Genomic DNA, 25,796 nt, shown 5'->3' with positions numbered 1-25,796 from the left:
GTCTGTAATGCAACTGGTGCTAAAGTGCTCTGATTCTTCCGGGTCTAGTTCGCGCTATGTAACTGCACATAATCATTTTGTGGTCTGTCGGGTAGATTACTGACTTTGGTGGTGGTAACAGGGTTCGAGCCTTGGGGTCTCATCCTCATCCTGTGATACGGGGCAAATTACTCTTGCTCTCATAAGTTTCAGACATGCAAAGTGTGCCCAACTAATTTATTTCTCTTGGCTCTGTCCACAAGCCATCACAAGTATTTGGCCATCCTAAGAGCTCATCTTTAGCCAGAAACAGGGCTGGGATCAAAATTAGGGTCGGGCACCAAACAAAAAAATGGCTTACACTTGTGTATAATAACTTTTCATAAAATGTTGGTTAGTTAGTATTAGGGGAGTTATTTTCCCCTCTCTTAATGTTCTTTTCTTATCCCCTCTTTGTCGTTCCTCTCCACTCCTCTTTTCGCTCATTCCATTTTGGTACTCTCTCACCATGTCTATTTTCCCTTCACTTTTGTCATTTCGCCCCTGGATAAAGGTTTTTCACAGTATTGTTGTCAAAAAACAATTGTTTTGAGTTGTTCAAGATGTTTTATTTTTGCTTAATTTGGGTTTTAGCCTAATTATATTATTGTCTCTAATTGACAGTTTTGAAGATTACAACTTGGCAGCAGACACCCGAGGCTCATCTGTCTGCTGCTGGAGACTAAAGTAGAGCCTCTTAAATGGCCACCACTTGTAATCTGTCTCCTTGCACAACCCCCTTTCTCTCCACCCCCACTTAACATTAGTGCTAGCTGTGATGCTCAAAAATAGCACCACAACTCCCTGAGGTCTCACTGTCACACTCTGTGACTCAGTATGGGAGAGACCCACCACATGCTGTGCCCATTCAGTTTGGCCCATTGTCCTACTCGCCACCCAGGGTCTGTACTTGGTCATACTGAGGTCTGGCCTCTGCTCGAAGCCTTCAGCAGCCTTTCGGGTTGTGTACCACACGATGCTGCACTCCTCCTCACCCTCCTATCTAAACCAGAAACTGAAAATCAGAGAAGCAAAGCGGGGCCCCAGAAATGTCCAATCCCAGCTCCTGGAACCCCCCCACCTTCAGTTGAGAATGATACATGAGCCAGCCAGTTTCTGGCAGTGCCACAAGAATCTGGAACACTCTGCCTGCCTCCCTCCGCCTAACCACTGCCTAGTAACGTTCCAGAAGGACCTCAAGCTCCTCCTATTTGACAGACATCTTGGTTAATCATCCTCGAACATATTTAAGTACTCTCCACCAGGATCTGAACTACCTTCATTATGTGACCCCCACCATCTTAATCGACCCCGTAACTGTGCACAACATCTGGCCAACTGCTCTAATTGTCTCATGTGGTAACTCCTGCAAGCATCTTCGAATGTAAACGTCAGAGTTTAATTCCTGTAACTCGCTGTAATCCATGTATCCCACTACTGTTGTAAAGTGCTCTGATGCCTTCGGCCCATGTCCACGCTATCTAAAATTGCAAAAATAAAATAAATGCCAGCAGCCGAAATCACCCAGGCAAATGTTGGGAGTTTATTTGCAGCTGAAAACAAAATGGCCCACTTGCTGGCCTTTGCCACAGGTCCCTCGGGAAATGATCAATTGCCCGCCCCTCCAATCCGACCCTGGATAGAAAAGAACCCATGCAACTCTTCATGTCTTGTTAGTGTATGTATGGTCTGGTACAGCACTGTTGGGATCCCTAAACCTCCCCCAACTAAAAGAGAAACTCTAACACTGCTGACCATGAGTGACAGATGTCCCCGCAATCCTCCTGCAGGGATTCTGCCTGGAAGATTAGCCGTGGAGAGCTTTTTACACAGTCATGAGCCTGGGTCATCGCAATGAGCAAACAGTTCAATGACTTAGAAATATTACTCAAAAGAAGAAAAACACATCTTTTTAAGAGTTTTAAAGGTTAAACGTTTATATTTCATCTGCGTCTGACAACTTACCAGACACCTGGAGATTAAGAAGACTTTCTCCGGGGCGTCCTGTGTGGCCAAATGAGACCAAGCATTGGAAACAGGCTTGGTCGTCTAGACGGACATCTGACAATTCCAGAGAGAAGGTGCCATCCTCGAAGGACAATTTGGTTCGGTTTTGGAATCTGGGGTGCAGCCGGTCCAGCTCTTCTTTTTTGTTTAGGTTCAGAAAGTGAACTAGCAGAGGATCCTTCTTTCTGATTGGGATCTGCCAGTAGACCCGGCAATTCGGCACGCGGTCTGGTTTAACGCTCTGGTTGGTACATGGCAAGGTGACTTTCCTACCCAGGACAGCCACGATAGATGTCGATCCTGTAAAGAAAGAATTCAGAGCTGATTTCTTCAAAGCAAAACCTTGGATCCACCTTATCAGGACATCAGAACCCCGGAGTCAGATCTGATCACTGCTGCTAGCTAGGCTTACACGAAGAATCTCTTGCAGCACAATGTAACAAACACTCTAGGAATGATGGAAAAAGTGCTCAAACAAGACTGATAGCCAGACTTAAGCAAAAGCTACAGCGTGACTTACAGTAACCAGAACTCAAAGCACAGCATAAGTAATCCTCTCAGGTATACATAAGCAGCACTTGGACAACACCTGCACCAAGGCTCAATCGAGAAGCAAGAGAAAAATCATGGTAGGACTAAAGCAACACACACTGCAAGAGTGAAGAGACAGTCCTGGCAAGAATGAAGCAACACACCCTTCAAGAGTGAAGCGACAGTCCTGGCAAGAATGAAACAACACACACTGCAACACTGAAGCAACAGTCCTGGTAAGACTGCAAGCGTGAAGCAACAGTCCTGTCAAGAGTCAAGCAACAGTGCAAGAGTGAAGTGACAGTCCAGTCAAGAGTGAAGGGACCCACACTGAAAGAGAGGAGGGAATATGCTACTTACCAGTATGCATCTGTTCTTGGCATGTAGGGCTGCTGACATTCATATCTGTGCATAGATCGCCGCCTAGTGTTGGGTCCGGATGATTGCACATTGTTGTCCTGGAAGAGTCTTCGAAGTATCACGAGATAGGTGGCTCCTCCCCTGGACTACAGTGCGTATGGGCATCCTCTCCTTCCTCAGATTGTTTTTCGCCATTGTGGCAGAGATGGAGTGTAATACAGTAAGTGATGACCATGCCTGAGAATGATTCTGAGTGCTCCAGCTGCGACAGGCACCGGGGAGGAGGGTGGGCGATATGAATGTCAGCAGCCCTACATGCCAAGAACAGATGCATACTGGTAAGTAGCATATTCCGTTCGAGGCATGTGGGCTGCTGAATTCATATCTGTGCATAGAATAAATAGCAGTTACCTCCTTATCAGCGGTTGCCCGTGCCAGCTGCAGCAGTCTGAAAGAGAGTTCTGAGAACAGCCTGTCCTACAGCCGCTTGTTGTTTGGAGTGTACATCTACGCAGTAGTGTTTGGTAAATGTATGTATGGTGGTCCATGTGGCTGCTCTAAATATATCCTCTAGAGGAATGTTACCCAGGAAAGCCATGGATGCCCCTAACTTGCGTGTGGAATGCGCTCTTGAGGGAACTGTTAAAGTGCGTTTAGCTTTTTGATAGCAGATTTGAATGCATTTAACTATCCACCTGGCTATACCTGATTTGGAAATAGGGTTGCCTTTGTGTTGTGGAGAGAAGGCAACAAACAATTGTTTAGTATTGCGAAAGTCCTTTGTCCTGTCGATGTAATACAGGAGAGCTCTTTTGACATCTAAAGTGTGCAGTGCTCTGTCTGCCACTGAGTCAGGGTTTGGAAAGAAAACAGGCAGTTCAATGTTATGATTAATGTGGAACTGCGAGATTACTTTTGGCATGAACTTGGGGTTGGTGCGCAGCACCACCCTATTGGCATGAATTTGTAGGTAGGGCTTCTGAATTGTGAGGGCTTGAAGCTCGCTGACTCTTCGCAGCGATGTGATGGCTATTAGAAAGGCCACTTTCCAAGTTAGAAACTGTATCTCACAAGAAAGGAGAGGCTCAAAGGGAGGTCCCATGAGCCTGGTGAGAACGATATTTAGATTCCAGACAGGCGAAGGAGGGTGTCTGGGAGGGATCACTCTTTTAAGGCCCTCCAAAAAGGCTTTGATGGCAGGCACTCTGAAAAGTGAAAGGTGCTGTCTGTTCTGAAGATAAGCGGCTATAGGAGCCAAATGTATCCTGATGGAACTATATGCTAGGTTGCATTGGTACAGATGCAGTAGGTAACATATGATGTTCTGCGTGGATGCATCCAGCGGATTAATGTAATTGTTGGAACAGTAAATGACAAATCGTTTCCATTTGGCTGCATAGCACGCCTTGGTTGTAGGCCGCCTTGCCTCCTTGATGATGTTCATACACTCAGGGGGCAAGTTGAGGTGGCCAAACTCTATGACCTCAGGAGCCAAATCGCTAGGCTCAACTGTTGAGGATCTGGGTGCTGAATGTCTCCATGGCTCTGAGTGAGGAGGCTGGGAGTGAGGCGCAGCCGCTCGTGAGGCACCACTGAAAGTTCCAGGAACGTGGTGTACCAAGCTTGGCGCGCCCACGTAGGAGCAACCAGGGTGAGCGTCATGAAGTGCTAGCGCAGTTTGCGTGCCACCAGCGGTATGAGTGGGGCTGGGGGAAAAGCATACGCAAATCTGCCTGACCAGTTCATCCATATAGCATTGCCCTGAGACTGCGGGTGTGGGAACCTGGCGGCGAAGCTTTGGCATTTTGCGTTCTCTTTTGTGGCGAAGAGGTCGATCTCTGGATGATTCCACTGCTGGAAGTATGGCTGGAGTACCGAGGGGTGGATTTCCCACTCGTGCATCTGATGACTGTGCCTGCTGAGCAGGTCCGCCATCTGGTTGTCTACTCCCGGGAGATGCTCCGCCATGAGGAAGATGTTCCTCTGAATGGCCCACTTCCACATGCTCTGGGCTAGGTGAGATAGCTGCGGGGAGTGTGTGCCTCCCTGTTTCTGGATGTAATACATGGCAGTCATGTTGTCCGTCCGGATCAACACGACCTTGTTGCACAGGTGCAACTTGAACGCTTTCAGTGCCATGAAGATTGCCATCAGCTCTAACAGGTTGATATGCATCTTCTGCTGTTGTGGTGTCCATAGTCCCTGCACTGTGAAATGGAGGACATGCGCTCCCAAACCCTGGAGAGATGCGTCCGTTGTCAGCACTATCTGTGGGACAGGCTCTTGGAACGGTCATTCCTTGCAAAGGTTTTGTGTGTTCCACCAATGCAGAGAGTTGTAAGCACGACCGGTCACCAACACTAGGTCTTTTAGATGCCCATGAGCCTGGTTCCACTGTTGTGCAAAACATTCTTGAAGGGGACGCATGTGCAGTCTCGCGAGTGGGACTATGAATATGCAGGAGGCCATCATACCGATCAGTTGCATGAACACCTGCGCTGGGAGTGATTGCTGAGGCCTGAACCTCCGAATGAGCAGCTGCATGCAGTCGACCCTGGCAGAGTTCGGCTGCGCTGTCGCTGTCAGAGTGTGCAAGGTTGCCCCTAGGTACTGTCGCACGTGGGCTGGCTGCAGGTGTGACTTTGTGTAGTTGAGTGAGAACCCCAGACTGTGAAGGAGGTGAATCGTGCGCGACATGTGGCCGGGCCACCGCTGCGCTGACTTGGCCTGGACGTCCAGGTAGGGATAAACGTGAATATGTTGTCTGCGAAGGTGCGCAGCCACGGTCGCTAAGCACTTGGTAAACACTCTGGGGGCAGTGGTGACCCCAAAAGGCAGAACCTTGAATTGGTAATGCTGATTGTTGATGGTGAACCTGAGATATTTCTTGTGACTTGGGTGAATGGGAATGTGGAAATATGCATCCTTGAGGTCCAGGGTTGCTAGGAAGTCGCCCTGACTGAGCAACGGCAGGACCTGCTGTAAGGTTAACATATGAAAGTGTTCTGAAAGAATGTATTGGTTGAGGGGTCTGACGTCTAGAATGGGCCGCAGGGATCCGTCCTGTTTTGGGATTAAGAAGTACAGAGAGTACACCCCTGTACCTTGCTCTTCTGCAGGCACGAGTTCTATTGCCCCTTTTTGCAGTATGGAGAGTACTTCTTGCTGCAATAAGTGCGTGTGCTCTGCGGACATAGGACGGTGCCTTGGGGGTATGTTGGGGGGGCGGGGGGGAGGGGGGGGGGGGTTGGAGGTTAGTTCTAGACAATAGCCGTAGCGGATAAGTTGTCTCACCCACCTGTCCGTGGTAATGCTTTCCCAGACTGGCAGGAACTGCTTGAGTCTTCCCCCGACAGGTGTTAGATGGTTGGGGGGCAGTGACAGGGCGTCACTGTTTGTTGGGGGCGGAGGATCTGGCGTTGTTATTGCCACGTCCTCTGCCTTTGGCGCTGTTCCCACGGTATCCACCCCTGGTATTCTTTGTGTAGGTGGATTGCGTGCTGCCTTTGGTGTACTTCGCCTGCTGCAAAGCCTGTCCTCTTGAGGCTCCCCTATTACCGGAGCGACAAAAGGAACTGCCCCGAAACTGCTGAGATTGCAGAGCCCCCATGGATTTGGCTGTCTCGGTGTCTTTCTTTATTTTATCGAGTGTGGTGTTTACTTCGGGACCAAAAAGGAAGTCCGGGTTAACCGGCTGATTGAGCAGAGTAGTTTGAATCTCGGGCTTGAAACCAGAGATGCGGAGCCATGCGTGACGTCGTAGCATCACACTAGTGTTTATGGCCCTAGCTGCTGTGTCTGCTGCGTCCAGTGCGCACTTGATGGACGCATTAGAAATCAGTTTTCCTTCTTGAATAATCATCTCTGTTCCCTCCTTGTACATATCAGGCAGGTGTTGCAACAACTGCTCTAGGGTGTCGTAGTGTGCCCCGTCGTATCTAGCCAACAGGGCCTGTGTGTTGGAGATCCTCCAAATATTTGCAACCTGCGCTGCCACTCGTTTCCCTGACGCCTCCAGAATCTTTGATTCCTTGTCCGGAGGCGGAGCGTCACCACTGGTTTGTGAATTTGCCCTCTTGCGGGCATTGGCCACTACAAGTGAGTCAAAGGGGAGCTGGCCTTTGATATAGGTGGGGTCCACTGGAGCAGGCCTGTACTTTTTCTCAATACGAGGGTTAATAACACTAGCTTTCGTGGGTTCCTTAAAGATGTCCGCAGCATGCTTGAGGACCCCTTTAAGCATAGGCAAAGTCTTAGTGGAACGTTCAGAGGTGGAGAAAGTGTCAAACAAGAAATCTCCGTCCACAGGCTCCGCATGCATCTCCACGTCATGGTTGAGTGCTGCCCGTTCAATCAAAGCGTTAAACGCCACAGTGTCCTCTGTAGGCGATGTTTTAACGTTATAGGACTGAGCGTCCGGTGCAGCATGTGGATCATCAGGGTCCCCAGATTGATCTATTGCTTCAGACCACTGTTGTGGTTCATCCTGATCAGTGTCCGCAGTATAAGCGTAGGCCGCTTGACCATAGTCCTCACCCACGTCCTCCTCACTCTGTGCTGGAGAATATGACATTTGCTGTGAATAGTCCTGAACGTGCTCGAAGAGAACTGGTGAGGTGGCAGAGTCCTTTTTCCTCTTGAGAGGAATTTTGTAACTCTCCAAGGGACGCTCAGGCGCGATCTTCCGCTTGTGGACAGTGAGCCTGCCTGATTCCGCATCAATAAAAAGTTTCGACTGGTTGTCGTAAGTAGGTTGGTGGAAAACCACCTCTTCTGTGGCGGGCTTCGAAGGCGTCGACGATGTCTTGGAAGGTTCGACGCCTTTATGGAGGTCGAGCTGCTTCGCTCGAGCCGTTGGCGGAAGACCAAACTTAATCGGGGCCCGATGGTCTTGGAGCTTGATGAGGTAGTCGACTCGAGGAGGACGCTTGCTTGATGGTGTCGACTCGAGCTCCCGGCGTGGAGCATCTGCAGCCTTGGCCGTCGACGAGACTTGCTGCTTTGGGTTGGCCTTGGCCTTCGGCTCGAGGTGCTTGCTGAGCAGCGGCTTGAGTCCAGAGATTTTCGGCTCAACGGACTTCTTCTCCTGGAGGCCTTTGGCCCTGTCGCCATGTTTGTGCGTCGACGTCGACGCCGACGGCGTCGAGGTGACGTGTTTGCTGGTCGAGCTTGGCTTCGACGCTCCAGTCTTCGAGGCGACAGGCACTTTCGGCGCCGAAGGGTCGTCGATAGTCTTTGACGTCGACGTCGAACCGACAACCATTTTGAGTAGTTTCGGTTTCGATTTTGAGGAATCGACCGATGGCTCTTGAGATGTGTTCTTAGCCTGGCTTGGACGCGGGGCTACAGAACGGGTAGAAAGATCTTTGCTAAGGCCTTTCGGCGATGCCTCGACCTGAGCCGAAGGGAGCGTAATGTCAGTAATAGGCCCCGCTACTGCGGTTGGGCCCGGCTCATCGCTGGAGTCGTCATCGACGGCTCCGATGGCCTCTTCGTCGTCCCCTACCTCGACGATGTCTTCTTCGTGGACGTATTCTTCGCCTTGCTCGTCCATCTCAAAGTTGGAGTCATGCTCTGACGCCGGTTCCGACCGTTCTTCGGGAACCTCTTCTTCTTCTTCTTCATCTTCGACGCCTTCCTCGTCACCAGCCTCGAAGATGTTGACCGGCTCGGGTGCCGACTGTTGCACCGACTGCCTCGCTGCGCGCCGAAGTTTAAGCGTCTTATTGGAGCGGAACTTCGAACAGGCCATACAGCTGGCCTCGTCGTGTTCGGGGGACAAACATTTATTGCACACTGGGTGCACATCTATGTGGGGGTATTTGGAATTACAGACAGGGCATCGTTTAAACGGGCTCCGGTCCATCGTCGTTGTAGTCTGGGCCTGGTGTCGAAGTCGAGAAACAGCTTTCGACGTCCGGTTCAAGGAACTGGAAAGAAACAGGCACCGAACGAGACAATACCGACGCTTCGAAGGCCTTTTGGCCTTAGGAAATAGTCAATACAAAGTTTCCGAACTAGAGTCGAGAAAGTACATCCGAACCCAATGGCGGAAAAAAACAATCTGAGGATGGAGAGGATGCCCATGCGCACTGTAGTCCAGGGGAGGAGCCACCTATCTCGTGATACTTCGAAGACTCTTCCAGGACAACAATGCGCAATCATCCGGACCCAACACTAGGCGGCGATCTATGCACAGATATGAATTCAGCAGCCCACATGCCTCGAACCGACAGTTTTGGCTAGTGTGTAGTGACATTCATGACAAGACTGAAGCAACACACCCTGCATGAGTGAACAGTCCTGGCAAGACTGAAACAACACACACTGTAAGAGTGAAGCGATAGTCCTGGCAAGACTCGAGCAACACACCCTACAAGAGTGAAGCGACAGTCCTTGCAGGACTGATGCAACACACTCTGCAAGACTGAAGCAACACACACAGCAAGCGTGAAGGAACAGTCCTGGCAAGGCTGAAGCAACACACACCGAAAGAGTGAAGCAACAGTCCTGACCAGTGGGAGCAGGATCAAGACTGATTTGCATATAGCTGGGTCTAAACTGAAATGTCATGGTGTGCAAAACAAAATATTGATTTAGGCCCAGATCTCAGTACTGGGGGTGAACGTAGGACATGGTTTCAGCATTCCGTCCTTCAATTGTTCTTTTCGCATTTGTTGCCCTAAGTCGGAAGGGTATGCCCAGACATGTGTCCCGTGCTCACCATGCCACTGGAGTAAAGCTAGCCTGGCTGATAAGGGGCGATGCCCTGAAACCGGTCCCAGAATGCTTGTCTTCGGTCCAGGGAGCACCTGGTGTGGCAGTTCGGGCTGAACTGTTCCCATGGGGAGTAGGGTCAAGACTGATTTGCATATGGCTGAGTCTAAACTGGAATGGCATGGTGTGCAAAAGAATGATGGATTTAGGGCCATATCTCTGTACTGGGGGTGAATGTTTGACATTGTTTCAGCATTCCGTCCACAAATAGTTTTTTTTGCACTGGAGGGTCTGCAGCACTAATTGTGCCACATGCTTAAGTAGCCTGAACGCAATTAAGTAGCAATGTCTCAGGCCTGCCATTGCAGCCTGTTTGTGCAGTTTTAAACTGCCATTTCGACCTGGCAAAATAAACCTTGTGCCAGCCTGAAACCTTATTTTTTAATATATATGTCACCTCTAGGGTAGACCCAAAACACCCCATAGGTCAGGGTGTGTTGTATTTAAAAAGTTGGACATGTACTTTTAAGTTTTTCATGTCCTGGGAACGAAAAAACCCTAAATTTGATTTTCCCTATTGCAAGGCCTACCTCTCCAATGGAATAACATTGTGATTGGGAGCCAGTAGGAAAGTCATGTTTGTTCCCAGAGTAATTGCATTTTAAAACTCTCTTTAATGGTAAAGTTGGATTTTAAGTCACAATTCTCCAAATGCCACTTCTAGAAAGTTGAAACCACTCGAGGAGTTAGGCCCTTTGGACAAGAGACAGGTAGGGCCGTAATACTCATCAGAAACAACAGGGGGTACCTGACTCCTTTGATGTTTTTTGCTTTAATGTCTTTATAGCAAATAGCAAACAAAAACCTTTGTTGTGCTTGATTTTAGGTTATTTATTCAACCAACTTGTTTGAAATGTTCAAATATTTTTTAGCAAAACATTGTGTTCAACAGTCAGAAAAGAAGATCCACATATATTTGAATTATCAAAAACAATTAACACATTGGATGTGTTGGCATTTTACTAACAACACCGAGGAACTGCCAACATCTTGCTTCCAGTGGTTGAGGGAATTGGACTAAAAAATAAATTCCCCTCCCAAATATACCAAAAAGTTCCCTCTTTTAGGCATTGCCTTGATTTTTGGCTTAACCCCTTCCATGCTGCCATTGAAGCAATGAAGCATCAGGAGTCGGGGTCTTGGATGGTCTTGGCCCAGTGAGTCAGGTAAAATACGATCACCAAAGCGATTCACTTCAAAGCTCGTTTGTAAAACAGGTAGCTGGGCACAGGGCAACGAAACTCCCCTAGATAGAGCTGGCTCCAGGGAGAGCCTGCGTTCAGTTGCCTGAATCTCGTGAATCAAAGCCGATTTAGCTCAATTTAAAAAAGCGTCAAGTGTGCCCACCACCCTATCCCCGACCTTCCTTTTGCTCATAACTGCAGACTTGTGTGTGAAGAAATATCCCCAGGGTCAACTTGAGCAGTTTACCATACACAACAATCAACACTGGTGGTCCCAGTAATATAAACAGTCTTACAGTCTTAGAGGGTTCTGCCGAAGGGACTAAAGATGTAGCCCAGCCCGGCCTCCTCTGGGCTCTGACGGACACGGATGGGCCCACCCTTGGCCCAGGCAGCACCCGGGCACTCCCGCACGCGTCCCGCGCTGCGTGAAGGTCGGGCCGGCCTTTAAGGGCCTCCGGCGCCCTCCAGTGACGCATGACCAGAGCGCCTCACGCAGCCCCCTGGGAGATAAAGGCATGGAGGCTGCGGGCGCGGAACTCTTGGGCCGTTCCCGTCACGGCGACGATGGAAGCAGTGGACAAGTGGCAACAGGCAGCAGGTAAGTCCGACATTGGCCGTTCCCCTCACGGCTAAGGATTTGGGCAGCAATGCGTCCCCAATGAATGTGATTTTGTGAATTGTCCAATGTGTTAATTGTTTTTGATAATTCAAATACATGTGGATCTTCTTTTACGGCTGTTGAAAACAACGTTTTGCTAAAAAATATTTAACAAATTGGTTGAATAACTAACCTAATATCAAACACAAAAAAGGTTTTTGTTTGATAGTTGCTATAACGAGATGAAAGCAAAGAACATCAAAGGAGTCTGGAACCCCCTATTGTTTCTGATAACTTCTAGAAAGTTGGCATTTTCTTGCACTAACCATTTGGTGACTGCAGCCTGTTTCCTGGATCACATGGCTAGGTGTATCTGGCTAGTGGCCTTTGTATATTCCTTCCAGACAGTGTCAAAATAGAGGGTCTGGCAGGATGGGCCATCCTGGCCTAATGAGGGGGTGGAGCTGTTCCCTCACACTTCAAAGGCACTGGCTCAGTGCACTCAGAAAGGGTTTCACACTAGCCTTTTGTGCACCAGACAAACTGGGACCAGGGCATTGAGGCAGGAACTTCCAAACACCTCTGTAGGGGGAACACCCCAGAAGTTTCTCCCACTTCAAAGGAGGCACTGTGTTTAAAAATAGGACCCTCAGGCCCAACTCTTCAGATTCCTTCTGGACCTGTGGAAGACTCAGAAAAAGGACTGTTCTGCTGTCCTGCTGCTCTGTCTGCAAGAAGCCCCGCTCTGCTGCCATGGTACCTGAGGAAGGAGAACTGGACCTGCAACTTTAACCCACGATAACCAGAGTGACTCCACGTGTTCCAACACCCATGAACTACGCACCTGGACTCTGCACGCTGAGCGTCCTAAGCCCCCAAGTGGTGCCTTCCCAGTTCTGGACCCTTGGAAGTGGGGATAAAGGCGCTCTGCCAGCACAACTGTGGTGCCCATCAAAACTGATGCAGCACGACACAACCTAACGCAGCACTTGCAGTTCCTCTTTGGAACCGACGCAATGTAAAGCAACTGGACAGCTCTCGCAATGACCCATCAAAACCGATGCAACGCAGTGCAGGATCTCACATCACAACTCTTGCACCTTCCTATTAAAACTGACTTAGGGGAGTTGGCATAATGGCTAGGGCACTCGACCTCGGACCTGGGGAACTGAGTTCGAGTCTCGGTAATGACGCTAAAACATCCTGTGATTCTGGGCAAATCACTTAATCTCCCAGCGCCTAACAAAAATGAATGTGTCTCCTCATGTAACGTAACTGGTGCTATGTAAAGCGCTCCGATACCCGATTCAGATTCGGGTCAAGTTTGCGCTATATAAAACTCTGGGAAAAAAAAGCCCAAAGCTACCTGACGCAGGACCCTACATCGTTCCGTTGAACTGCCACTGTGCGGTGCAATGCAGCGCATTCAGGACATAAGGTACAACCAAAACCTGGCCCCTGTCTCTGACCCGTGCTCCATCACAGTTGGACTAAACTTGTGACTTTGGACCAGTCTGGAAACAGATACCCACAGTTGGCACTTTGTGCTTTTAGGCATTTTTATTTACCGTACACATAAATAGCTACATTTTGACCCATTACAAATGTTCTACTAGTCAATCAAGTTTCCAGTCAGAAGATGGAGCTGAAGGTTTCCTCATGGGATAACAATAAGCGTATTACAGGTAACAGGGGGAGGTGTTGCCTAACAAGTTATGTTGTCTTAAATTATTTTAACGTACACATACGTCAGAGCTGCCGAACGAGTTTGAAGGATACGAAACACAGGAAATGACCATATGTGTGTCTCTGCAGCAATGCTGAGTCCGTTGAGGCCTTTCTCCAGCGCCTGGCTACAAGGCAATCTTAGTCAATGGCCAACTGGCTCAAAAGGAAAAGCTGTATAGTACTTGTCATGGTCATAAGCGTACCTCTATTACTAGCAAAAGTATTTTAGCTAATTCGGCATCCAATGTAATATCTAATTGGTAGCGTATATCTATATGCTAGCAGAAATATGATGGTATCATGATGAAATAAATATACAGCTGCAATCAGAAATGATCGAGGCTGACTGAAATATAACGTCACATTTCGCAACATTTGGCCAGTAAGTTGGGTTTTCCTTCCTACCAGCATGAGGCAACCAACTCATTAGAGAGACTGTCAAGCAATTTTAAAGAGAAGAGATACTCAAAATATAACTTGAAGATGGTCGAAACAGACAACAGTCTCCTTCCATAAATGAATCTTTTGCACCAGGCCTAAAGAACCCAAGGCATCCTCATCAGGGGTCCAAGTACGTCCAAGCACCCTGGGGATCCATCTCTTGAGTAGGCTCTCCAGGATTTCCCTTCACAGTAAGTGGTCTCCTTACTTCTTCAGATACCATAATGTCCAGTTATCACCAGCTGGTTGGCTCTTGTGTGCTAGCCTTAGGACATTCATGTTACCTGCCTATATCTCTGGAAATCAATAAGGAGAGAAAGGGTGGTTGACCTTAAAGGTCTAGTAGGAACTCCTGGTCCCCTTGGATTCAATGCTTAAACAAATGGAGGAGTAGCCACTGAGGGTAATTAATACCTATACATTAGTATGGTATTGAGGTGCAAGCCCTGCAACCCGATCTGGGACAATCCTTTGTCCTTAGAAGACCCCTCACTCACCAACCTAGTTGGTGAAATGCTTCATCATCGGGGTCCCACCCGGACAGCCGAATGCCATCCAGGTGTGCTTCGTCACCTGATTACAGTGGAGCTGGTTATTTTGTTTATATGTGATAAGGGTAGGTAAAAGTGTGGTTAAAAGTTGTCACAACACTACCCACTCAGAGACTTTATTCTGGAGTGGTTGGACAACAAATTAAAGTAATTATATGTGGCACCTTTGCCTAATTAGGTAGGCTGTGGTGTCAAAAGAAGTGGTGGTGGTTTTCTTAAAAAAAATAGGTCTACATGTTTCAACCTTCGTGTGACTATAGAGGTTTTCTTCAGGACCAGTGTGAAGTAGGCTGGGAGGTCTACACACGCTAAGGTGTATCCTACCCTCGCCTACTGGTAGTGGTGAAATCACAAATCAGTGATTTCAATAAAAACATGTTCTTCTCCGTGATGATCGGAAAAAACACGAAGCACGCTAATTCAGGGCTTCATGAGCTTCCCCGTCCCTGCGTTAACGCTCAGCCACCATTTGTGGCATGAGGAAGTACGGCAGATTAGCCTAGCAGCAGGTCGATAGTTAGCTCCGAAGCTCATGAAGCCCTGAATTAGCGTGCTTCGAGTTTTTTCCGATCAAGTCTTCAACAATCGTGGAAGGCCACCGGGTCCTGCTTTAGCTTGTCATCGTTAATGTATACCTGGTCCTCTGGTTGGACATCTCTCTTCCATAAGTTTTTTTGCATTCTTACACTGATGGTACACATTTATATGTTACTAGCGGCCCGTCCCGACGTTGTCCAGGTATGACAGACATGTCTGCAATTAGAATGCGCCCCAGCGATATGTGCTTCTTGCCGTCCTGTCTGCAATTAGAGTGCGCCCCGGCGATATGTGCAGGCGCTGACACGTGTGTACCTGCTCTGAAATCCAGTGATATGTGCCTCTTGCCGTCGTGTCGTGCACATCGTGCCCGGGCTCTGCATCCACAACACGGCGTGATGCACTGAGACGCCACACGCCGCTACTCAGCCGCCACGATAGGACGCTATTCACACGCTGTAAACGTCACCCGACGGCGTACTGCTCCGCCGCGATAGAACGCTATTCACACGCTCCAAACGTACGCACATGCCCACCTCAGAGCCGGTGCTACTTCCAGCGGACTATTTTGTCACACAGCGTGCTTTGTCCCCCCTAAAGTATATGTTGCGCGGGTGTATAGCCTATGTCCATCTGCCTTGCCTCACCTTTCCTCCAATGCTGCATGCAGCGCTCCGGTTGGCGCTGTGGTTCCCGAGCTTATCCGCCTCAAAGGTTTGGTCTCTCTCTTTATTATATTAGTACATGGATCTTCTTGCCTTACAAAATACTAAAAATGTAAACATATGTGCAGAATTGCTACATTCTCTGTTTCCCTCTCGTTACTTTCCTGCACGAGTCAGGGGGTTCATTTTCAACGAGGATGTATTCTTACTGACTTGTTAATGTGCAATTCAGATCAGTTTTAGGGAAAGGTCGATCACAAATATTATTAATAGATACATTTGGTAGAGGAAAAATAGAACCAACAGTTGTAGGATATTTAGAGCAATATCTGTAAATGGAATCACAAATATGATTATATTAATTTACAAAAGAGGCAGGTATACCAAATGTATCCAGAAGAAAAGCAAAAGTAGTAATAATAATATCAGTCGAAAATTGAGAAACATGTGAAATTGAGAAACATGGGTGATGTGTTGTAAGAAACATATTCTACCAAAGTAGAAAAATCAGAAAACATTGTTGAGGGAAGAATTAATCAAACAGCATCTTAATTAATAAAAAAAATATGCAATATGTTAGAATGTGAAATACAGAAATATAACAACAATTAGACATGTGAATAATATCTTAAATTTATCAAATAGATCTTGCAAAAAGGGCATCCATAGTTAACTTGGAAATAAGAGAAGAATTCGCAGCAGACAGAGGTCTCTTACTATGTTCTGGATCATTGCAGCACATGGCGGAGCCAATACAAGCCCAGAACAGCCACATCCTACCGTAAAAAAAGAAAAACAGTCAGTAAATCAGGAGTACTGTGCAGGGCTATGAACTACCACAAACATCAACAAACACAGACCATAACACAGTTGGAAAGAAAATGCATCACCTCATGACATGTCCTGTAGCACTAAGCAGCACAGAACCAAAGAATAACACTATGCTTCTGGCAGAGAAGTCTTGGATGAAAATATCCAACATTATAAATACATTTGTGGGGTGGGAGGTGTGTGTGTGTGGGGACAGAGGGTGGAGGGAGGTGTGTGTGTGAGAGGAGGGGTGTGTGTGGGGAGGTATGTGTGAGAGGAGGGGTGTGTGTGGGTGGGAGGAGGGGTGTGTTTGAGAGAGCAGGTGTGTGTGTGGGGGGAGGTGTGTGTGTGGGAGGGGTGTGTGTGGGGAGGTATGTGTGAGAGGAGGGGTATGTGTGGGGGAGGAGGGGTGTGTGTGGGGGAGGAGGGGTGTGTTTGAGAGAGGAGGTGTGTGTGTGGGGGAGGTGTCTGTGTGGGGGGAATTGTGTGTGTGGGAGGGGTGTGTGTGTGTGGGAGAGAGAGAGAGTGAGAGAGAGAGGAGGGGTGTGTGGGGGGAAGTGTGTGTGAGGGGGGGAAGTGTGTGTGAGGGGGGGGAAGTGTGTGTGTGGGGGGAGGTGTGTGTGTGGGAGGGGTGTGTGTGTGTGTGGGAGAGAGGGAGAGAGAGAGAGAGAGAGATAGAGAGAGAGAGAGAGAGAGCGAGAGGAGGGGTGTGTGTGTGTGGGGGGGGGGGAAGTGTGTGTGTGGGAGGAGGGGTGTGCGTGTGTGTTTGCAAACCTTAAAGTTTAGTGCGACCAAAGCAATTCTGGGCTATGTGAGCACATTAAAAACAGCTTCATAAATCGACACAAACATTATAGCTACAGATCAAAACAGAATACTTCAGCTGAGACAAATGCTTATGTTTCAAGGGCAGACTCGTGACAAAAGCTAGTGCAACGCATGGCTGAAATTGGAGCAGCAGTGAAAACACACCTAGACACTGGGAGAAAGACAGGGGATTAGGCAGTCTCCTCATGTTAACCAGTGGGAGTCTATTCCAAGGTATGCCTAGGGATGAAGAGGCAGGGGTCAGCCGCAGGACGGCAGGGCAGCATACATCACAGCTGATGTGGTCTTCCTCCACTGGAGAATTACTCTTCCTCAACCAACCCTTGAGGGTCCATCTGGCTCCTCTACTCATAGAAGAGCAGAGACAGAGCCGGGGTCACATTCAGCTGGGTCTCCATCCACAACCGAGAAGGAAGAGGGTTTTAAGGAGAGCTATCAAAGAAGAGCTGCAGACCCTCAAGGCCAATTGGATATTCAATAATGTGATACCCAGTGCATTAGCCAAAGCTGATGGGCCAAGAGACAGGGGTAACACATACCACGTACGTGTGAGACCAAGGGGAAGGGGTGTGAAGGAGCGTCTTGGGAATGTAAACACCTAGGGCAACTCAAATATATTCAAAACTTTACATACACATATAGGGACAACAATGCCACATTATAAACAAGTACAAATGCTATTTTATTTAAACAATACAATATAAATATTGACTTATATTATTCACATCCACACTTCAATCATATCTACATTCACTTTAAAATCATTCTACACAATAAGAACAAGGTACACAGACAAGACAATGGCAACAAAGTTATGATGAACTGATAATATCTCCTGTTTCCTAGTATTTAATAAACACCTCATCGAAGTCAGAAAATGCTGGTCGATAACACAAGTGACAATATAATCAAATAGCAATCGGTGGCTTCGAACACAAATTCCTTTCTCGCCTTGAGACCCTTAGGGGTGAGTAGGTTGCGCTTCACAAATACCAGATTTAGGATTCGAAGCGCGTTTCTGCACAAAAGTGCCTTCTTCAGGAAAAGCCACAATTACACTTGTGTAGTACCTGTAAAATTAAAAAGATGTATATGTAGTCCCAACCAAAATTTCAATGGTAAAAATAAAGATGTAATGCTTTGTGTTTATGGACTAGCTGGTAGTGAAAACACCCAAAAAATACATAATAAAAAGATGAAAAGAAATAAGAGGTTTAGATTAAATATAATAAATGAGACCCAAATGTAACAGAAAAATGAGAAAAAGAAGTATAAATACATTATGCCAATTCGCTGTGCAACCAAACCGTAAGCCATATATTCGGTAATACATGCAATACACTGTTACCCTCCAAGTGACATAAATTATATATTTTGTTTTTTGTAGTTTCTGCACTCAATACACTGAGACCTTCAAAGTCATATAAGACAAGTTTTAGCTGTTGCTGACTGTATTGACCAAGGTAAGGTAAGATAAACCTTACGTAGACGACCTGCGAAACAACCAAAGACGCAGACAGATCCAAGCAAATACTAAGGGACACAGTATATATGAGTACCTAAAATAGAGATGACAAGGCTTACCCAGGGTAAAGAAAAATTGAAAGGACAAGTCCTTATTTACAAATGGACTATGTACTTACCTAATGGATATAGAATACAGAATACAATTGCCAATAGTTTTAGACATAAGCCGATATAACAAGCATTTACAATGCAACAGATATCGCAATCACGAGTTTTTGGGCTATTGGCATTGTAAATGGCATTGCCTTTTATTTTTTTTAAAGGCATTGTCATTTACAAAGCCAATAAGTCAAACTTTGGCAAAAGCGAGACCTATTGTATTGCAGACCAAGGTGTCTGTGAAGCGGGCGCCGCGCTCACCATTAAAGTTTTTTTTGTTTTAATGAAATAGAGCGCAGTGTCCCTGAAGTGGGTGCCAGCCTATTTTCAAATCAGAAGCCACCATTTACGAAGGACAATGACACAAGCAAATAAAAAATATGGGCCGGGCTTCAAAGCCATACTCCACTACTGCATGATTCGCAGCAGCGCATGCACTGCCCAGGCTCGACCTAAAAAAGAGGGATCTGTGGGCTCGATTCACATAATGAACTTAAGACTCAATCCTAAACTTACTACTATTTTGGTATTCACAGAATGTACTTACTACTTTTGGCATTCATAGAATGAACTTACTACTTTTGGTATTCACAGAAGTTAGGATTTTGTCTTAAGTTTGTGTTAAGACAAACTTAAGACAAATGAAATAATGTGACGTGGCGTGGAGCCCTTAAGTGCCAATTGTAATACACAACTGGCGCACACTAACACAACATTAAACTATAGAAAATTGGTCTAGTATATACCAATATATAAGTTAGCCTGTATTATAAGGTATAGCCCTTTCCCATGGAATTTCTTGATTCAAACCATGTGGAAAAGTATTGAATGTGAAAATCCAATACACTTCTCTGCCTTTTCTTACTTCATCTGGATTATAACCTGGCATGTTGTCAATTTGCTCCAAAATTAGCCAATCTATGTCCTCAGGTTTATGTCCCAGCTCGAGGAAATGTCTCACAAGAGGGGTAGGAATTTTTTGGGTATGTATTGCAGAACGAAGTTCAGTAAGGCGTGTAGCTAAAGACCGAGAGGTTTCTCCCACATACCCAAGTTTACACGGGCATAGCAAAAAATAGATAATATTCTTTGTTTTGCAATTCGTGAATATCTTAAGAGTTATAAGGTGTGTGTTGTATTCTAAAGTGTCAGTCACGATCACCGTATGCTTTACATTGAGTGCATTTATGATATCCTACAACTGCCGTTTGTCCATCAACTGTCTTCGGTATACATGGTACATTTGCATTCATGCTGGAATGAACTACATCATCCTTAAGATTCTTGTTAAGCCTAGGAGAAAACGTCGGAAGCGCTATGATCTGGCAAACCTGCTCATTAAGGATAGAGTGTCTGGTAATGCACACAAATTTGGATTCCCCTCTAGATGCTTGATTATGAAGAAGATGGTCTCTGACATGCACCAGTCTTCTGGGGTAGCCTCTAGTGATGAGTTTAGTTTTCATCATAATGGATCTAAAGACATAATCTTTCAAATTAGTACAGTTCCACCTGAAGCAGAAGAACTGTCCTAACAGGGTGATTACTTTCTGCGCTTTAGGATGGTAGCTGATAAAATGCAACAGCGTATTCCTGGCTATAGAGATCGACTTCTACTTGATGATTGCAGTCTTGCTCTAAATTCGATATCTAGGAACTCTATCTTCTGATTGCGGTTATGAGCAGTGATTTTCAAATTGTTGTTGCACTGATTGATCCAGTCAAGAAATTCAACAAGGGTTTCTGATTTGCCACACCAGATGAAAAAAACATCGATGTAGCGTACCCATTGGGTAATGGACTCAAAAAAGTGTTTTACCTCATTGTAGATAGATCTCTGCTCTAAATGAGCCATGTAGATATTGGCTACTTTGGGAGCCCAGGATGCTCCCATGCTGGCTCCTTTGATTTGTCTGTAGAGATTGCCGTCAAACTCAAAGGTATTTTCTTCTAGCACCACTTATAAAATATCTACAATGAAGTTGGAGGAAAAATCAATATGGTATTGCTCGATAAACCACTCTACTGCTTTTAGAGCTTCCCTTTTGTGGAATATTACTGTAGATAAGACTGTGTCAAGGGTCACTAGAGTCTCTATGGCCTTAAAGAGAAGGCGTCCACTGTTTTAATCATATATACGGTGTCTTGAATGTGAGATGCAGCTTTTGGTATAGACGGATGTAAAATCAAACCCATGATTTAGAAATAGGTTCAGTGACTGCCCCTTATTGATAACGATAGGACAAGGTGGGGGATCACTGCTATTCGTATATATTTTAGGCACCCCATAGATACAGGCCATACAAGGATGGTTAATATTAAGAAAATCATATTCTTTCTGGCATATGATTCCTTGTTCTAAAGCTCCTTTTGTGAGAGAGAATCTTTCGCTTCACTCTAGCTGTAGGATCTTTCTTGACTGGTAAATAATGTTCTGGATTGTTTAAAAGAACATTCATATGTGTATTGTTTAGCAATGCAGTTCTTGTTTAAAAATGTGTAGTTAAAAGTTCTATGCGCTTCGCACTGTCTGTGCGGCTCTCCCGGGGATGAAATGTGCCTAGAAAGAGTCAAATAGGCGCAGTGGACGCTCCGATCCAGTGCACACCCAACAGCAGTGCGAGTCTCACAGTACCTTAAATCGTTGTGTCCGACACGGACGATGCATGTTACATTGAAGGCGAACCAGAAGCGTTGTTGGCCCCTCTTCGGCGCAAGCCCCGGCTCGTTGCAGGCGTCTTATGAGAGGCGTAGAGCGGGGGCCACGGGTAGCGAGGCGGGCAGTCCTGGCTTTAAGGCGTTCACGTTACAAGGCGGCGTGCGAGTCGTGCCTTCAAGAACGGGGCGCCTCTCAATTCCGGACAGCGCGGTGCGGGGCGGACGGTATGCTGCAGGCGTGTGAGTCGTCCTCAGCCCTGCGTTGTGCTCATAACTTCAAATGCCAGCGGCAGGGGCCCGGCGAGCAGTGCGGCTCGAAGGGGGAAGGTGAAGCGGTGTGGCCCTTTTTCTTACGGTGCGAGCTACGGCTCGGGGGGAGCGGAGTCACTTTGTTCGCGGGCAACTGGCACGGGACTTCACTGCAGGCGAGCCTTCGAGGCGCACACAGATCGTGGTTCCAGCGTTACGGGGAGATCAGCAATTTTCAGCAGTTCTTTTCAAGGCAGTGGGAGTCCAATAGTCCTAGGACTCCGTTCAGGGGGCAAGATCACCCACAAGCCCTTGGAGATCTTTTGCACAAGTTGAAGCAAAGTCTTTTTGTAGTCTTTCCCTCTCCTTCAGCAGCAAGGCAACCACTGCTGGCCAATTCCCTTGGTCAGGGACAGTTCTCCTCCTCATAGCTTTCCCAGTTCCTTCTCGTCGGGCAGAGGTTTCTTCTTGTTTCAAGCAGGATCTGATTTCTTGGGCTCAGGGTCCCAATACTTATACCACAATTCTTTTGTTCTTTCAGGCCAGGGGGCCCTTGCCTAGTTCAGCCCAGTTCTGGAGTACTTTGTTTACATTACTCTGGTCTTTCTTTTCTTTTCAGGGTGCAGTGCAGAGACATCATCAGGAGGTGGAGCCAGCATTGTGGTGGAAAGGCACAGCCCTGTTCAGAGTCCAGGTGCACTCCTCCCACCCATCTGGATGTAAATCTCTCTATTCACCACCTGGTTGCCCCAGCCTGTCTCCTGGAATTCCCCAGCCCTGTCACTCACAGAAACCAGACAGCAGAAACACATCCTAGCTGAGGCGGGCTGAAAGGGTTAGGCAAGCAAATACCTACTTTCTAAAAGTGGTATTTGCAAACACAGAATATTAAAATAAATTTTACTAAAAGATGTATTTTCTTATTCTGAGTTCAGGCATACTAAACTCAAATTTCTACCATGTTCCCTGAGTCAGTCAGGATTATAGAATGTAATAATTCCAACAGACCATTCTGGCCTATGAGAACAGGTAGCCTTGCAATAGTGAAAAATGGAAAAGGTTGTAATTCACTATTAGGACATGCCACATACATCAGGGCTTGTCCTACCTTATACTTACAATGCACCCTGCCCTTGGGCCTACTATAGTGGTGACTGATATGAAGAAAAGGGAAGGTTTAGGGACTGGCAAGTGGGTGCACCTATCCAGACAGAATGACTTACCAGACTGCACGCAGGTTCTGCAATTGCAGACCTTAGACACATTTTACAAGGCAGCTTCTGTGGGTGGCACAGCCAGTGCTGCAAGCCCACTAGCAGCATTTGGAGTTTACAAGCCTTGGACACTCCTGGTGCACTGTACTAGGGACTGACAGTAACCCAAATAAGCCAATCATGGAATCCAATCATATATACATTTTCTACAGGGAGCACTTGCACTGTGACACTGATTGGCAGTGGCACAGTGTTCTGAGCAGCTAACACCAGCAAAACACCTGAGGCACAGCAACAAAAAGTGGAAGGGAGACTCACGCCAAGGTGCCAGGTCTAACACGTGTCCCCTCCAGCTGAAATGTGGGGAGAACTACCCTACCCCAGGGAGTTCTCATCACTAAGGTGGAAAAATCTGGACAGACAGTCAGCATTGGCGTGATCTGAACCAGGGCGGTGCTCCACCGTGAAATCCATACCCTGTAGGGAAATGGACCACCTCACCAGCTTTGGATTCTCACCCCTCATTTGCATCAACCATCTGAGGGGCCTGTGGTCTGTCAGAACCCGGAAGTGAGTCCCAAACAGGAAGGGCCTTAGCTTCTTCAGTGCCCAGACCACAGCAAATGCCTCACGCTCAATTGCGCTCCACCTCTGTTCCCGTGGAAGTAACCTCCTACTGATGAAGGCTACAGGTTGGTCAAAGCCCTCCTCAGTCATCTTGAGGAGAACAGCCCCTACACCATGCTCTGAAGTGTATGTCTGCACAAGGAACTCTTTGGAGAAGTTGGGTGCCAGGAGAATGGGAGCCGTGCACATGGCAGTTTTCAGGGTCTAAAAAGCTTTCTAACAGGTGTCAGTCCAAATGACTTTCTTTGGCTGCTTCTTGGAAGTCAGCTCTGTCAAGGGTGCAACAATGTTGCCAAACCCCTGACAAACCTCCTGTAGTACCCGGTGAGTCCTAAGAAGGCCCTCACCTCCGTTTGGGTTTTGGGGGGTTCCCAAGCCAGGATGGTTTCAATCTTGGGCTGAAGGGGCGCCACCTGGCCACTCCCAACTAGGTGTCCCAAGTACACCACAGAACCCTGCCCGATCTGGCACTTGTTCGCCTTGATCGTGAGGCCTGCCTTCCGCAGTGCCAACAACACTTCCCAGAGGTGGCGCAGATGTTCTTCCCATGTGACACTGAACACTGCGATGTCATCCAGGTAGGTGGCACTGAACTCATCCAGCTCAACCAGCACCTGGTTGACCAACCTCAGAAAGGTGGCAGGGGCATTCTTCATCCTAAAGGGCATAACACGGAATTGGAAATGCCCATCTGGTGTGGAGAATGAGGACCTCTCTTTGGCCGCATCAGTCAAGGTGATCTGCCAGTACCCAGACGTCAAGTCAAACGTGCTGAGGTACCGGGCAGCCCCTAACCAATCAATGAGCTCATCAGCTCTGGGGATGGGGTGCGTGTCAGTCTTGTGTCCTCAGTAGTCTACACAGAACCAGAGTTCGGGTGTGGCACCTGGTGCTGCAGCCTTCGGGACCAAAACCACTGGGCTGTCCCAAGGACTGCTGGAAGACTCAATCACCCCAAGTGCAAAAATCTTTGAGACCTCCTCTTTGATGCAAGCCCTGACCCTGTCAGTTACCCTGTAAGCCTTGTGCTTCATAGGTAAGCTGTCTCCTGTATCTACATCATGGACACACCAATCTGTGATACTAGGAACCAGGGAAAACAGATCCGAAAACTGTCCCAGCAACTGGCAGCAGTCATTCTGCTGCTCAGGGGTCAGGGTGGGAGAGAGGTTAACTCCATCCATTGACCCATCTTGCTCAGCGGCGGCCAGGAGGTCAGGAAGAGGCTCAGTCTCCTCCTCCATTCCAGCATCTGTTGCCAAGAGCATGCCCACTTCAGACCTCTCTAAGTGGGGCTTAAGGCGGTTGACATGCAGGACCCTCAAGGAGTTCCTGGGAGGCCGCAAGTCCACCAAATATGTAACAGGATTCTTGCGCTCCACAACATCAAAGGGGCCGGTCCACTTATCTTGGAGCGCACAAGGCTCCACGGGGCCAAGACTCACACCTTCTGACCAGGCTGAAGCTCTACCACAGTGGCATTCTGGTCGTACCAGCGCTTCATCTCCTCCTGGCTGGCTTCCAGATTTGCCTCAGCAAGTTGCCTGAAACGCCTAGTCTGGTTCCTGAAGGCCAGCATGTACCTATATACATTTTGGGGAGGTTTCCTGAATGATTGCTCCTAGCCTTCCTTGACCAGACTTAGAGGTCCTCTCACTGGGTGGCCATACAGGAGCTCAAAGGGGCTGAACCCTAGAGACTTCTGTGGCACCTCACGGTAACAAAGAGAAGGCACGGTATGAGGACGTCCCACTTACGCCTCATGGGCTCTTCCAGACCCATTATCATGCCTTTGAGGGTACGGTTGAATCTCTCAACCAACCCATTTCCTTGGGGGTGGTAAGGTGTGGTAAACTTGTAGGTTACACCACACTCTTGCCAAAGGGATTTCATATACTTGGATATGAAATTGTTACCCCGGTCAGACGCCACCTCTAGAGGGAATCCCACTCTGGAGAAAATTCCCATCAGTGCACGCCCCACCACGGGGGCCGCCACTGCCCTCAGAGGGATGGCTTCCGGGTACCCGGTGGCATGGTCCACCAGGACCAAGATAAACCTGTTGCCCATTGCTGTCCTGGGATCCAGTGACCCCACAATGTCAATCCCCACTCGCTGGAATGGGGTACTGAACACAAGGAATGGCTGGGGAGGATCCTTCTGCTTCTTCCCACTCTTTCCACTTGCCTGGCAAGTCTGACAGGTCCTGCAATGAACATCTGAGCTCTTGTGCATTAGGGGCCAATAAAAGTGGGTGACAAGCCTTTCAAAGGTCTTGTCCTGTCCCAAAAGTCCTGCCAATAGCACATAGTGAGGCAGCCCCAGTAGTAGGGCTCTGAAGCTCTGGGGTACCACCAGCACATGGGCTGACCCAGGCTCAGCAA

The 25,796-nt window shown here is 47.7% G+C and overlaps 1 protein-coding gene across 2 annotated transcripts in view; it reads right to left on the bottom strand.

Annotated features, from left to right (window-relative positions):
• The window catches only part of LOC147699069 (CD276 antigen homolog), a 171,278-nt gene that overhangs the window by 62,567 nt on the left and 82,915 nt on the right, over window positions 1-25,796 (bottom strand). Inside the window, exons 2-4 of one of the 2 annotated variants that reach the window (XM_086935645.1) lie at window positions 18,032-18,108; window positions 16,118-16,176; window positions 1,984-2,325 (exon numbers count right to left, since the gene is read on the bottom strand). In XM_086935645.1, the coding sequence (XP_086791771.1) occupies window positions 1,984-2,325; window positions 16,118-16,175 (400 nt within the window). In that variant the 5' untranslated portion in view covers window position 16,176; window positions 18,032-18,108. The remainder of the gene's footprint in view (window positions 1-1,983; window positions 2,326-16,117; window positions 16,177-18,031; window positions 18,109-25,796) is intronic. The other variant, XM_086935644.1, reaches the window with a different exon arrangement.

This window comes from Lissotriton vulgaris, chromosome 8 (assembly GCF_964263255.1).
Source record: "Lissotriton vulgaris chromosome 8, aLisVul1.2, whole genome shotgun sequence".
Classification (NCBI taxonomy): domain Eukaryota; kingdom Metazoa; phylum Chordata; class Amphibia; order Caudata; family Salamandridae; genus Lissotriton; species Lissotriton vulgaris.
This window is presented reverse-complemented; position numbering and strand designations above follow the sequence as displayed.